This window comes from Anabrus simplex, chromosome 9 (genome assembly GCF_040414725.1).
Source record: "Anabrus simplex isolate iqAnaSimp1 chromosome 9, ASM4041472v1, whole genome shotgun sequence".
NCBI lineage: Eukaryota > Metazoa > Arthropoda > Insecta > Orthoptera > Tettigoniidae > Anabrus > Anabrus simplex.
Genome location: NC_090273.1, coordinates 95110051 through 95126361, shown reverse-complemented (window position 1 = coordinate 95126361; position 16311 = coordinate 95110051). Strand labels below are relative to the sequence as shown.

At 39.1% G+C, this 16311-nt stretch overlaps 2 protein-coding genes across 3 annotated transcripts in view; one reads left to right on the top strand and one right to left on the bottom strand.

Moving 5' to 3' along the window:
• The window catches only part of LOC136881220 (serine-rich adhesin for platelets), a 91997-nt gene extending 89179 nt beyond the window's left edge, over positions 1–2818 (bottom strand). Inside the window, exons 1-2 of the mRNA XM_067153949.2 lie at positions 2767–2818; positions 2533–2621 (exon numbers count right to left, since the gene is read on the bottom strand). Of these exons, the coding sequence (XP_067010050.2) occupies positions 2533–2549 (17 nt within the window). The 5' untranslated portion in view covers positions 2550–2621; positions 2767–2818. The remainder of the gene's footprint in view (positions 1–2532; positions 2622–2766) is intronic.
• A 754-nt stretch (positions 2819–3572) lies between these two features.
• Positions 3573–16311, top strand: part of LOC136880925 (dolichol-phosphate mannosyltransferase subunit 3) — a 34603-nt gene continuing 21864 nt past the window's right edge. Inside the window, exons 1-3 of one of the 2 annotated variants that reach the window (XM_067153454.1) lie at positions 3612–3747; positions 3854–3929; positions 4050–4201. In XM_067153454.1, the coding sequence (XP_067009555.1) occupies positions 4058–4201 (144 nt within the window). In that variant the 5' untranslated portion in view covers positions 3612–3747; positions 3854–3929; positions 4050–4057. Of the gene's footprint in view, positions 3748–3853; positions 3930–4049; positions 4202–16311 lie in introns of both variants that reach the window. The other variant, XM_067153453.1, reaches the window with a different exon arrangement.

The window sequence follows — 16311 nt, the reverse complement described above, 5'->3', positions numbered from 1 at the left end:
TTAACACGTTGACTGCCAGGACACACAGCAAGAAATGTCCCGGTGGCCAAAGCATTTTTTCTTCTAGTCATGTAGTAAATAAGAAGTAAAGCAAAATTCGAAGTGATATTTCACTTAAGTGTTCAATGTACGTACGAAATACAATAAACACTCCCAGCACCCCGAGGTAGCGCCGTGGCCCAACAGAAAAGTTCACTGCATGGTTTTGCCTAGACGGCCAGAGCGGTACATTCTAGCGGTACTAAAAGCTTGCATTGCTTGATAGTACGTGTTGTAGATAACAGAGCGTGCCACGATTTGTTTACTAGCGCTTAGGACTACAATCGCAAGGTACTCACTGTTTTACAGTAGGGTGTGTGTGAAATACTTGCAAGATATTTGTAAGTTATTTTACCAGTGAACGGAGAAGTTAGTTATAAAAATGAAACCGCTTTCTTCTCGAACTCGGAAGATAATGACGCTAACCCTTCAGTATGATAATTCTGGTAAGTAGTGTTCATGTCAAACTGATCTCTTACGTTTTGCAACACCAAAAAAACTTTTCACCAAATTAAATTTGAAATATATTTATTTCCCTTTTACTCCTTGCCAAATGCTCAATGGTAATGTAAAATGTTGCTATGTCGTCAATGAATTTTGTCAATTTAGAAAATGCAAATACGCTCATGTTTACGCTACATTTTTTGCGATATGCGTAGAAATCAGCTCACGTATGGGTTCAACAACTCGGAAGAAATCAGTGTGGCCTATTGAATAGGTAAGCATAAGCTTGGGGTGAAAATGGGAAATTACAGAAAACCATAACCAGGTTTCCCAGCAGTAGGATTCAAACCCACAATCTCCAAAATCTTGAACTTGCGAGTTAGCAAACCCGGCACACCTAAGCGCATGGCTAAACTGATTGGGCAAATACTCACATATTGCTAAGAAAAGGAGGCTGGATTAATAAAAAATACAGACTATATTTTGGAAACCAAGCACACCAGGATTTGCTCCGAGGCCATAGTGGTACGCTATCACAGCGTTTTCAACAGCTCAGCGGTCCGCCGGCCCGACAGGGAAAGTCATATAGCAGCGGTACTTTGTACCGCCGTGGCCTCATGAGACACTCACTGAGCGGTACAATGTACCGCTCTGGCAGCCAACGTGTTAATATATTCCTGGGGACAGGCTGGTGGGTCCCTTGGCTTGGTATGAACACAACACTCTCCTAGAATTTTTACGAGGTGACACTCATATGATTTACCTTTGCATACAACACGATTTATTATGGGGGAGGACATCGTTAAGTTTTGCCCAGTTTACTCAGTACCTACTAGGTGATGACGGTGGTGATAAAGAAATGTTCTGTACAAAATCAATATAGGCCTACTTACTTACGCAATCAAGAAAAAAGAAATGGGTTTAATCCTTAACTACAAAATATATATCTCTTAAGTGAAAAATCAATTATTATTATTATTATTATTATAGAGTAGAGTCTCATTAATCCAAACTAAGTGGGGCGGGAGTCTGTTCGGATTAACCGGAAAATATGTTCTAATAATAATGTTATTGTTTTTACGTCCTGCTAACTACTTTTAAGGTTTCCGGAGACGCCTAGAAGCCGGGATTTTCTCCCGCAGGAGTTCTTTTACATGCCAGTAAATCTACTTACACGAGGCTGATGTATATGAGCACCTTCAAATACCACCGGACTGTGCCAGGATCAAACCTGCCAAGCTGGGGTCAGAAGGCCAGCGCTTCAAACATCTGAGGAACATAGTTTCTACAGTACAGTACATACTGTAATTTGAAATGTCCATTCTTTAGCAGCTAAATTAATAAAATTACGTAGGGTTCCCGTAGAGGAGAAAACGATAACGAAAATGACATTAGCGAGTGGATGGAAGCCGACTGTCATCAAAAACAAACAGACCAAGAAATTGTAGCTATGGTGGAGAAAGAATCTGAAGTTGATGAGAAACAGAGTAACAACGAGGAAGACCACAATGAACAACTAGTGTCACATTCAGATGCCGCAGCCGCCTTAGAACTTGCCGTATGCTACGTCGAGCAACACTCCGCTGCTACGCCCACTGATGTGATGTTATGAGACGATGGTTTAACACTGCATCTTCGAGTAGGTTCTCATCACGACGGCAAAAGAAACTAACAGACTTTGTAAAGATAAACAACCAGTGATTGACGGTTTATGATGTGTAATTATGTTTACATTAAGTTATTCTAGTAAAATATGGCTAATAAAATGCAAGTAAATCTTCATTCTATGATATGTTCTTTCATTTCAATAAGGATTTTTTTTTTAAATACTAAATATTTCAGTTCGGAATAACCGGACTTTTGGATTAACGGGACTCTAGTGTAGTAATATACAGCCAAGCCTTTAACTTGATGTCTCTTTAACCTCCTATGAGAGAGATGAACTCAATGCAAGCAATTCTATACAATTTTAGTAACAAGGTCCTCATTCAATTACTGGACAAGAAAATACACCATATCACATTTTGAAATAGAAAATACAACCAATACCTTGGCTTGCATGCCATGGCTGGTAATCAACACCTAGATCATAACAAAGCAGCATTTTACTCCTTCAACTGCAACCATACCTGCAAAGTCTGAAATAATACGAAAATTAGTTTCGCTCTTGAATGGAGAAAATTCGGCACTGATATAGAAACAATAAGCCCACCTATCGCAATAACAGACTGGCGAGGTGGAGTAGAAACCAAAACAATAACATAAATTATAAGCACTGCTGACCTATGCTCCAAATTACTGGACGCATTACACATACGAAAACACCACGACTTTGATACCACCGCATACTTGACCGAAATATTCAGACATCAAATGGGCTATATGTAAAATTTCAGCTTGGCATTTGTACACCTCGATCCCTTCCCCGGCAGCCTGCTGTGTAAACATGATGAAATAATAGTGACTTCCTGTTATTTGTGGGAAAAACTGTCAAACAGTAGTACGGGATAGAAATAAAACTTCGCTTATCATCACCTTGATATATTATTTGGACTTAAAATGAATACTTACACGGTCCCGCCAGAGGCGTACCTCACCTCACTCCAACACACATCGATTACACCATTAATGTCTTCTTCTTGCGCGACAAAATCACGAAGGCCGATTCTATGAACAAACGGAAAACGTTCTCATTACTACCCAAGTATGAAAATGTACTTCTGGTATCGCATCTCTTGAATGAAATGTTACTTACGATATCAATGAATAATGACATAAACATCATACAAAACTCCAATACCAACTCTGGTCACCTCTAGGACGAAATGCGCATAAGTTAGAAGTTGTACCCCTTCATGTTCAACTTATATCACAGTCTTTGGACTACACTGTACAATATAACCTACTAAATACCATAAAAAAAATAACCCCTCAACATCATGAGGAATTTCCCTGCCTAAGTGTGCATTCTCCTGTTCATCCGCTGCCCAGGGTAGAGAGTTGCGAAAAACTGTGGTTTTATTGGATCGCACACGCCATTCCACCATAACATGTTTTGCAGCTCGCGTGTATATTGTTATTTGGATTGTCATTTGTTTAGAGTTTCTGAACGTGTTCCAAGATGGTTCCTGCCACATATGTCAGTCCTTCAAGTTTACGTAGGGTTTATCATACTACTGCTTCACATAAATGCTGTAAACCGTTCTCCTTTATTTGAAAATATTGACAGCAGCTGTCTTACATCCCCTCGCCATACTGCCATTGGTAATCGCCTTTAAAGTAATGTTTATATTTAAGACTATATTCCGAATTACATTTGCGTACATTGTAAAATGAGGTTGGGTTCACAGAAACCAGAAAATATTTTCAGGTTATTGGTGGTGACAATGTTTGTGCCTGTGCTAGCATGGTGCTGAATTCTGGATTTGTTCAAGTTGTGTTGACCTGTGAGCATGTGCAGTAACAATGTGAATTGTAATTCAAATAATACCGGTAGGTTAGATATTTCCAGATATTTTCTTATTCTGATTTATACTCATATTACTCCACTCTCTTCATTTCTGTAGGAATAAACATGACCAAATTAATGGAATGGTTGTTTGGACTTGGTATTTTTGCAAGTATCTGGGGCGCACTTGTGACTCGACAATGGCCAGTTCTTGAGGAGTCAAGATACGTCATATTATTCATGCCAGTTATTCTTCTAGTCATGTTTGGTGTAAGTATCAGCTGAAATTTATGAATCATATGTGTTGGTTTTCTTTTTATACTTTGTACTTCAGACACATCTGTAACTTAAAAATTGAGTGATATGGGCCAAATAGTTCTATCTTCCAAGTCTTGTTAACCCATTAGTGCATAAAGTTAATTTTTTGTGTTTATTTCAATTTATCTACACATCTCCACTCTTAATAATTGCAGAAACACGTTACAACAATCAGAAAGTTCATACACGTGATAGTTTTATTTACACAGGCCATCCGATATATCGGACGCTATGCACTCAGGTCAGTACAACAACACTATAGTTACTCAACATTATATTGTACAATAATGTTGCAAGCTAGGTAGTGGTAGAGAGTTGGATTATCTTATCCAATTTACACTGGAAAATAATCTACAACACTAAAGACTTATAACAATACTGTATACGCTATTTACGGTTATGTATTTACCGATTATGATATCCACAGAATCATTTCAGGTGAAGTCCAGAATGGTCAAACTGATCCATTATTCAGATGCCATTATAGGACTTGAACAGCTTTCATTACGGTACAGACACTTTCCATATTTTTTTATGCTGGACCACCTTGATGCACCGCTTATCTCTATCTGTTTGTAGTTCCTGCTAGCAGTGGCAACACTGTTGTCATTCCAGTGCACCAGCAACACACCACCAAAACTCCTGTAATCGTATGATCCCCTTCTTTTTTCCCGTCTGTTTTGAAGGGGGCACTTCTCTGTGTGGTTTTCTTGAAATGTCCCTGTTGCACTTATTCCCTTTGAAGCCAGATGTCTTACCAATTTCAGGAGTGTAAAGTAGTTGTCAAAGAATATTGCTTTTTTTTTTTTTTTTTTTTTTTGCTAGTTGCTTTACGTCGCACCAACACAGATAGGTTTTATGGCGACGATGGGACAAGGGCTAGGAGTGGGAAGGAAGCGGCCGTGGCCTTAATTAAGGTACATCCCCAGCATTTGCCTGGTGTGAAAACCATTTTCAGGGCTGCCAACAGTGGGGTTCGAACCTACTATCTCCCAAATACTGGATACTGGCCGCACTGCAGCTATCGAGCTCGGTAAAGAATATTGTATGCCCCATGTTTGATTCAGTTCCACCTGCATCAATGAGAGGCAGGACTTCACTTCCTCCAAGTCCATATTATTTCAGCCTTTCATTTTACATTGCTGTATACACTTGGAAAGGTGGAAAGGTATCCTATAGCCACGGGCAGAGAAAGAAGTCTAGGAGAATTTCACAATTTTGCTCATCATCTTATTGGGAGGGGGACAGGAAAACAGTCGTCACCAAATAAGATGTAGCTTGTGATCTTGTCCACTTTGGAGTTGCTTCTTTTGTGTTACAGTTTTACCTACTAATGCTTTTGAATTTTCTATCAGGGATATCGGAAACAGGGGTACTGGGCCGATCTTATGTATGACTCTTTATTTTATTTATTTATTTATTTATTTATTTATTTATTCACAAAGCACAAGATACAGCTACACTGAACAAATTTCACTTGCACTGCCAACAGACTATTTAACCAACGTAAACTTTCATAATAAAATATAACAAACATAACCAAATATAACAAGATCAGGTACACAGCCTACTAATAACAACTGTCCAAATCGAAAACCATAAGAATGTCCATATTCATAGCCAAGTCGTCGTGGGTCAAGATGGCGGTATAATCCCTTCACATCAACTTATCTTTAAGAGGCTATTTACACACCTCTCGAATACACTTTTATTTGATGCTATTTCGAGTTCTTGTCTCCTGTTAATATTGTTAAAGAGTGTCGGGAGGCGGATTAGGAAAGATCGTTGAAGTATTGAGTGCTGAGTGTGGGGAATGTGGAGAAGGTCTTTGGTTCTGGTGGAGATTTACATAGATGAGAGAGGTGTCACCACCAACTGCTCTAAAATTAAACCCTATCTTGCTGTATATATAAATCTTACTTGACTACATCAACAGTTGAATTGCACAGTACTCAATTTTCAAATTTTAATGACAAGAGTTCTTATAACATACCAATACAAAGTATATCAGCCATAGAACATTCTCGATATTCACCTAATACAACTTAATCAACACAAGAACTACAAGAGGATTGAAGAATGAATGCAACGCAACATGAACTCAAATTTTAATAGACGTTTTTAAAATATACCATGTTTTAATGTGTTTAATGTGCTATATTTTTTTAGTGTCTTATGATGTGGCATATATATTTTAATGTGTTTATGTACTCATGTCCATGCTCAATCAATAGGTTTTAGTTTATTATAACCATCACCACTTTTAATCAGAGATATTTTAATGCAACATACTGCAATATATTTTACTTCCATTTTTCATTAGACATCCGGATGTTCTAACGTAACATCTTTGTAATTTTGTCTAATGCCTGTAAATTTGTGTGCTAGCTGATGATGGCCAAGATAGGCCGAAACCGGTACTAGTGCAATAATTCATTCACAATAAATGTATTGATCGGTGGAACATTTTTCTTGTCTATTACACAGCTTTAACACTAGAACGGCCGAACATTCCTCATACCTATAAAGGCCGCAGGCGGTCATTTTGACCGCTGCCGCTTACTGACATATACCTAGGATCCAGGATCTGAGAAACATGCGAATGTTCAATTATTTATTTTAAAACAACATAGTTAACCATTAGGATGTATTGTATACGGGTGAATCCATTGTTAAATATTAATAATTGTTCATATTATCTCACTTCTGATAGGTAACAATGAAATATTTCGGCGGACTTGCTGTTGAATGCCTTTGTGAATAATTATGATAAAAATAACGGTCTCTATTTGTTTACAAGCCTATTTAGGCACTTGACAAGCAATTCATGCAAGTTATTACCTTACACGAACATTTTCCACAGACTACTTTGTTGCACGAAGAACATGTGTCAGAGGTTTTGTTCTGTTTACAATTGGAGTTCACTTGACATTGTCGTCGCTTTCGACTGGCATATTGAACCTGAATCTGAGGCTCAGGCTGAAGTGTAGGGAGTTCAATCAACCGGGATCTTGTCTTCACAAAATCAGATCTTAGTTCTTGTATTACTTCAAGAATATAATCATCTCGAGAGATTCTCTGTCCCGTAACTTCCTTGTAGACCATACATGAATTTATTGCTGCTAGATCAAGTACGTTGTAAAATACATGTACAGGCCACCTTCGGCATCCAGCTCTAGTGGAGTATTCACGCGCCATTTGATCAACTACATCCACACCATACTTAGTTTCGTTATAAAATTCAGTAGTACTAGGGAGCTTCTTGTTATCTTCACTGACTCGAACGCTTGGATGTAGAGTGCTTAGCAGAAGCACATTCTTGTTCGTTTTTCCTTGATATACTGTGAGAGTAGTGTGATCTTCCTTCTGAAGTACGACAGTCTTGTACAGATTCATACGTAGTGCTTTGATTGACACTGGGATTTCCTTCCGCACTCGATTGATTGTTCCAACAATACTAGTTTTCTTCTCTTTCCGTCTCTCAGCCAACTTTACCGATGTAGAGAAGTTATCAGTGGTCACGTTACGTCCTTTCATGAGGTATGGGTCCATAAGTTTCATGACAACATTTTCAGGCAGTGACTCACTGGCGGGTCGCATTTCGTCTTTCCCAAGATAAGGAAACCCATTGCACACATACTTAGAATCAACGTCTACCAGTAGCCAGAATTTTATGCCAAATTGATCTGGCTTGTTGGCCATGTACTGCGTGAACCTGCACCGAGCTTTGCTGGGGAAGAGTTGTTCATCAGCTGTGACATTCGCTCCTGGTTTATAGCACGCATAACAATTCTCAATAAATCTATTCCAAATAGCCGAAGCCAAAGCAAATTTATCTGTCTGCAAACGAGTGGATCTACTTTTACGGAGATCAAAGCGCAAATACCTTAGAATTTCTTTGAACCTGTTTCTTGCCATAGTGTTAGTGAAAACAGGGGGACCCCATAAAGAAGACCACATATGATCTACAGCTAGACTAGTAAGTTTATAAACTCCACGGGCGTATAACAAAGCAATAAAAGCATCTAATTCTTCCAAAGAAATAGACCAATTATTATCCGTTGTCTGTCTACGAGCTTCGGTCTCTGTACACATCTTTATATGCTTCAGCATGGATGCGTCAATGAATAAACGCCAGGCACTAACCTTGCTGTTAGTCTCTACGTTACGCTTAGCGTGAGAAGTAGGCCCTGCTGCCTCTTTCAGTACATTCTGAGCAGCCATCCTTCCAGGAGGGTTCCCACTACTGTCGACAACAGTCCAAATAGTTATTCCATCATTACCACATAACTGATCCCTTGGTGCAAATGAAGAAGACTTTACCAGTTCATGACCTCTCCCACCTCGTTCCCTTCCTCTTCGAACAGGTTGCCTGCTGCTAAGAGATCGTCCTCTGCTGCAAGATTGATCACGGCTGGTTGAAGGAGTAACTGCGTCTGTCGTAGGTGCGAAGTCCACTGTGTGCATATTTTCATCAGGCGAATCACCATCACTATCCGACATATTATCACACTGTTGAGTTATAAAATCCTCATCGTCACTCATTGTGTCTATATCTGATAACGTATCTTCGTCACCTGATTCGTCTTCTCCTAGCTTTTCAAGTTCTGCTAATAATTGAACAGGAGTAAGTTTTTGCCGCCGAGCCATTATTACGCACTATACGCCACAAGGGACAGGCACTAACTCGTCCACTCGCAACCACTGCTAGAGGCATACTATTTAGTTATATCATACGCCCCTATAGCGCCACTTGTAAATATATCACACGAAGCAAGCAGTGAGCAGAATAGAGCTCACCGTATCAAGGAAGTGAAGCGGTCAAAATGACCGCTTATGGCCTTCCTAGGTATAAGGGACAATATCGATGTTCCCTTATTATCTACGGATGTAATTTTTGGCGTGAATGTACATAACCCTAAAAGATTAAAAGTCACAAAAGAACAACCTCGTGCGTAAAAAATTAAGAGCGTGGGAATACCTTGAAATTCGCTAACGGTCAAAATGACCGCTCTGGCCGTTCTAGTGTTAAAAGTAACCAATTAGAAATTTTGGGTATTTAGTTTTCAACCAATCAGATTTTTCTTGTACATATTTAATTAACGAATAAAAAACTGGGAAGGGGGGGAGGTGTCGACATTAGTCAAGATCTCTCTCGAACCTTCCTCTTGGGTATAAAAGCTGGCAATTTTTCGAGCTAACTTGTCTTATTGATCGTCATGATACTGAGTGTGTGTGATAAGAGAGGAGGCAGAGGCCTCATCCATCGACAAGCAGAACATCAGCTAAGGTAATGGCCACCATATTTCTAACTCTATAGGTATCTCTGCCGGCTAATTCGAGGGGAAGGTTTGCAATCTTTACTAATGTAACAGTAAAATTCCGAAAATGTAAATTTTTCTTTCTTCTCATGTAAAAATTCAACTAGTCTATTGCACTTCACTAAAATCTGGGGATAGAGTGTGTGTTACCCTCTCGAATTCCCCTTCAATTTAATCTGGAGTTGACTATGATTTTGTAACTACTATCTCTATTGTAAATTGTAACTCAATTTGTCCATCTAGTCACCTCAGTAGAATGGGATTAGCCCCTGTAACTTCAAGCCAGGAGCCCAGATAGGGTTTTATCTTGTGTGCAAATGTCTGCCTCCGCAGCATTTTTATTTTTGGGCCAGTAACTTTAACCTGTACTTTTTCACGAAGGCCCGGTAGAATGGGTACTGGGTACCTCTGTATCATTTCTTCTATGTAAATTTGAGAGATAACTGATTAGGTCTTGTTATATGTAGGTTGTGCCTAGAGAGGCCAGAAAGTGTAAATTTTATTGAGCAAAGACGCTCATCATCATCATCATCATCATTTCCCAACTCCAGTTTCCCGGGTGTGGTGTACAAGCGCTCGCCATCTCCTTCTGTCTTCATACATCTTCTGATCCAGTACATCCTCCAATTTGTATCCTCTCTCCTCCACATCTGATCTTACAGTCTCTATCTTGGTCTTCCGTGTGGTCTTCTTCCTACGAGATTAAGGTCGAAATATTTTCTGGCAGGTCTTTCCCTGTTCATTCTCATTACGTGCCCATACGACTGAAGTCTGCGTTTCTTTATGACACTCATAATAGGAACCTCAATACCAGCTACTTTCCTATTCACTTCATTTCTGATTTTGTCCTTTCTGGTTGTTTGGTTCATGGTTCTATTGAATCTCATTTCAGTTGCTTGGATTCTACTGAAGTCTTTGTTTAGTAGGGTACATGTCTCCAAACCGTACGTGAGAATTGGTACGAAGTAAGTGTGGTACATGATTGTTTTCACTTTCTGTGGTATTTTGCAGTCCCAGAGGAGATTCCTGACGACTGTAGAAGTTTGATGCTTTCTGTGTCCTGCTGAGTATTTCCTGCCTAACAGTGTTATCTTTCGATATTGTGCTTCTGAGGTACTTGAAGTGGGAAGCTGATTCGATTTTTGCTCCTTCCAGAAATATATTTGAGCTTGTTCCTTCCCTGTTGATGGTCATTTCCACTGTCTTTGTTTTGCTCATCTTCAGTAGAAAATTTTTGAATGTGTTGTTCCATTAATTAAGTTTCTTCTGAACTTCAGCTTTTGTCTCTCCCCTTAAAAGCACATCATCAGCAAATACCAAGGCGTTTGGTTCACCGTCCATTTTCTAATCACAAAAATAAAAATTAAAGGTTGCCTTGAGTAGGCTGTTAGGGTTTGGGAGCATAGTCTCCTTGGTAGAATTATAGAGCATAAAGGTTCATTCTTAACATGTCACAGAAAAGGCAATTCATTAGATCACTCAGTCTAGAGACAGCAGTGTTGCTTTTCAGAGTAAAATTCTTCCAATAATGACTTATGGCATTGAAATTATATGGTCACATTTAACAATGAGGAACCTATCAACCTTGGAAAGGGTGAAAGCAAACTATATAAAGAAGGTGATAGGTGTATCAAAAATGACACGATTTAGACTTGTATATCTCCTGGCAAGGGAATTATTTCTCGTAGAAGATCTCAGGACAAGTGTGCCCTTACCGAACACCGGTGCATCAGAGAAACTGCTGGCAAAACTGATGGAGAAGAGAGATGATGTCCAACCAGACTTCTATGGCACAGGGGCAATGATAGATTGCTCGTGGACAAAAGCTAATTTTGAATTAAGACATGTCATTACAAGATTAGCAGTTCACGGTTTTCATCACCTACTCTGCAAATCAAAACACTTCCATGACCCAAGTATAGACTGTGAGTGCACACTATGTGGAAAAATGTGTGAACAGTACCACATTGAATTCTGTACAAGAAGAACAATGTCTGTAAGCGATTATGCAAATATGTAACCCATCAATGTAATCTATATTCTCAGTTATGGCTATTTGGCTGCATTAAATATATTATTATCTGGCGCAGAGTGTGACACGTTTGTCGTCACCGGCACTAAGTGGAGTGGAGTCATGACACACATGTTGTCTTCAGCCGCAAATGTATTAACATTGATTTGCAGTTGAATTTTTAACAGTGACACGAATTACAGACTGACTGATTTTCTGGGTGTGTTTGAATATACCAGTTGAGGTGATATTCTGCAAGTGCAAGGTAGCAATGCTGTATGTTCATATTCATTCTAAACCACAATCATACTTGAAAATCTTCTGGCCGGGCTGAGTGGCTCATAATACCAATATAATGGTCCGTTATTGGACATTATAAATTATCCAGCTAACTCATTCTTGGTTGCCTGCGTTTCGCCCTCGTGTGCTAAGTTGGGCTCGTCAGTTGGGACTTAGCACACCACCCAAGACGCAAGGCTAGTGCATACCGTGGAGGCCACTGCATAGGCTATTTGAAGCCACCAGCAGTGCCAATGCACTATGAGAGCTATGTCTCAATTTCAAAAATAGATGCCTGCCTGGCCATCAAATGATGTAGATGTTGATTCCCATAGGGAACCTAAAATATTTGTCCTGAATGAGTGAATTTATAATACCAATATAATGGTCCGTTATTGGACATTATAAATTATCCAGCTAACTCATTCTTGGTTGCCTGCGTTTCGCCCTCGTGTGCTAAGTTAGGCTCGTCAGTTGGGACTTAGCACACCACCCAAGACGCAAGGCTAGTGCATACCGTGGAGGCCACTGCATAGGCTATTTGAAGCCACCAGCAGTGCCAATGCACTATGAGAGCTATGTCTCAATTTCAAAAATAGATGCCTGCCTGGCCATCAAATGATGTAGATGTTGATTCCCATAGGGAACCTAAAATATTTGTCCTGAATGAGTGAATTTATAATACCAATATAATGGTCCGTTATTGGCTCAGACGGTTGAGGCGCTGGCCTTCTGACCCCAACTTGGCAGGTTCGATCCTGGCTCAGTCCGGTGGTATTTGAAGGTGCTCAAATAAGTCAGCCTCGTGTCTGTAGATTTACAGGCACGCAAAAGAACTCCTGCGGGACTAGATTCCGGCACCTCGGTGTCTCCGAAAACCATAAAAGAGTAGTTAGTGAGACGTAAAGCAAATAACATTATTATTATTATTATTATGAAAATCTTCTGAAAAATCATCTATACAAAAGCCCTAAAGAGTACTGCACCAAAAGGGGTTACAGTTCATGAGAAAAACCTACCGTACTCTAACTTACTCTTACTGCTATAGTTTCAGACCCTCTTAAATTGCTTCAAGCTTTCAAATTAGGAAATGTAGCTTATCATACCATCTCACTCTCTCCTCACTCCACTGTTCTCTATCCGGCCCACTGATGGTCATTGCTTTTACATGGCTGCCAACTATTGCATATCGTACCATAGTGGACCCAATTACATGAAGCCATCTGCAACTCAGCAGCCTCAGCTTTTGGGAAAATTAAGTTCACAAACAGTGACTGGTACATGGCGAACGTGGAAAAGATGAACCAGATGTTGAGGCCAAGCTAAAAGCCCTACTTGCATACAAGCAAAGTCCAAATATCGGCACGCATAATGCCCTGAGTACCGTAAAGAAAAGAATGCAGCAGACTGCTCGTTAGTGCACAAACAACTACCATACTGGCTGAACTTGCACAAAATTTATTGATACTAGAGCCATGTGTAAAGGCATCGAGAAAACCATCGGATCAACAGCAAGAAATGTCATTCCTCTTTAAGTCCAAGAAGTGAAAAAGATGGATTGTTGGGTTGAGCTTTATCTCAAACTACTGTATATGTCACCAAGAATGAAGTGACCAAAGATGCCCTTGATGTCCTCCCATATATGTCAATTATGGTGAATATGGATAGCACCACTCACCATGGACAACCATTGATTCAGTAGTGAGTTTGAAACCGGAACAAGGCCAGAATCCGCCGGCTCAGCTATGATGACATACTTACAGGACCTCCTGGCTAATAGGGGTTTCGGGTGAGGAGAAACTAAATGTTACTGAAGAATTTTCCCCTTTTACTTTCCATCTCTTCACTTTCCTTCTCCTACCACCTTTACTTCACTGGTATCCACGTATCCCATTTTACTTTCCATCTCTTCACTTTCCTTTTCCTCCCGCCTTTACTTCACCGGTATCCACGTATCCCATTTTATACTTATTTATATCACTTACATATTTGCATATTATACTAATTTTACTTGCCTGTTATAAATTCCTGGCGTCAGGCCGTCTTGAACCAGCAATCTCCAACTCCATAGTCCATCAGCTTTTCCACTCAGCTAACAAGTTACTTGATAATTGGAGGTGTAAAAGATATATATACATATAGATGCAGATAGTACATTATCAGTAATACAGATGGCATCGCAAAGTAATTAATATTTACCGTCTCTCTCAATTGTTGCCAACTTAACTTCTTTACAGTCTATGAATCTCATGCTAAATCTGTACTGATGGTTGAACTTCTTACAAAATTGAACAAAACTGTTTTAATCCTTCTAGTCAATACTGTATATTTTACGTCCAATTAAGACGAAACTTTACATATAGACATGTTTCTACCTGGCATTGGTTCATCCTCAGTAGGACATGTAAATTGAATTAAAAACATAGGAAACATGCAAAATGAAATGCTAATTAAAAAGTCTTCTAAAAAACATGATGAGCGTTAAAAAATGTCAAATGTTGATCGTTAAAACAGTCTTGAGCTGGAGGTCTTTCTGCTTCAATGTTTTGTTATGCTTTGGTGTGGTTCAACTGGTATCTGTATAAATGTTGGCTTAGTTGTTTGTGTTCCGACGTGGGCTCATGTACATAGGCATTATTGAACCGTCTGATTTTTGTATTAAGTGGCCCGCTTGTATCACCTGTATTCTCTGACTACAGAGTCCAGCTCTCGACTGACTTGCTCCCGCAGGAACAAAAATACGTCAAACTCAAATCACGAGTTTCATTACCACAACACGTTCCTCCTATAGAAGGAGACCATCTATATCCACCTTCCTTCCAGTCATTCAGTGCAGTATACACGGTACGTGTTTAATTTCTACGATATGTCCAGACTTGCGGTAGTAGTCAGTAAGTATCAAGAGCAACTGCGGAAATGTACTTTCATTCCGCGTTCCTCGTATTCGAAACTAGTACTTGGGAAGCAATGAATACCAAGCAGGAGATTTGTTCAACAACTCGTCTCCAACATTCAGTGGAGACATTGGTCATGGCATTCCAACACAAAGCTAAACTCATTATGGAAAGTATGAAGTGTTCCAAGTGTCAGTCCACCAGGACCTTGGAGGACACAAAACAAACTGGTGACGGCATACGATGGGCCTGTAATAAAGGACCAAGGCAATCACGGTGCAAGACTACCAAGACAATACGACACAACTCTTGGTTTTCTAAAAGTAATTTAACAATACCAGAAATCCTCCAAATCACGTATGAAATCACTATCAAAGGGTAGGAAGGGTCCACCTATTCAATACTATTAGTTTGTATATTGTCTTATAAAACTGGGACTAGTTTCAACCCCATAATTATTGGGTCATCTTCAGCCACACTCCAATTGGAAGACATAAGCAGCATATATAACCAATAATGATATAATTGCTGATATGACACAATTTATAGTCTTAATTTAAACTATTGATGAAATCTGAAATAACATATCTACACTTTAAACTAAATAACACATCAAGAATGTTGTGGTTGATAGCGAACTATTTTGTCGTTTCTACAACGGTCATTGTTTTTGAGTTGATCTGGGAGTTGGTATCCTTTTCTGTGTAGACGAGCAACTTGATTGATATTCATGTTTGTTCATAGGAATATGGGTCAAGACTTATGTAGCTTTAAGAGGAACATTCGTACTTTGAATAGGTTTTCCTTATTATCAGTGTAGTAATCCATTGTTTAATTAATTTGGAGGTGAATGTCTGAAAAGAAAATAATATGAAGTAAATAAATGAGAATATAAGGGAAGCAAGATCAAGATAAGTATGTATAGCTATATGAGACTCACCCGTATCAAGGTCTGTCTAGGTAGGTCAAGTCACGAATGCTACTTATGGAGCCGCCATATTGGGTCTTTAAGCGAGCGTAACCAAAGGCAAGTGTATCCGAATTTAGAGGATTTCGCTACTGTACATTGAAATAAAAACAAAATACCAATTATTTTTCATAAAGAATTTAATTGGGCATCTACTGTTCATGTATATATAACTGTATAACACTTAAATGATATGAATACATTCACAGCTATTTGAATAAGAAGGTAATTAACAGAGCCTGATTTTTTTTTGAGAGAGAGACAAGAATCAACAGAAAAGCTCATGACCTACTCTTTTACTTCATTACAACTTGGTCTTACTGTGTTTCTTATTAATAGCATCTTCAAATACGTAATCTTTTTGACAGAAACATAGAAATCTGTACAGTACCTGTGTCATATTATGATTACCGGTACATGAAATACTGAACTTGAAGTACTATACTTTAAGTACCTACTAAAAGACGGTTGTAATAAATTACCTTCAGCATTTCCTTTATTAACAAAATTACCAATACTGCGTTTCTAAAAGGTTACCCCAGTATGTTGACAAACACTGAATGCCTCTTGAGTTGAGTGCATTAAATTAT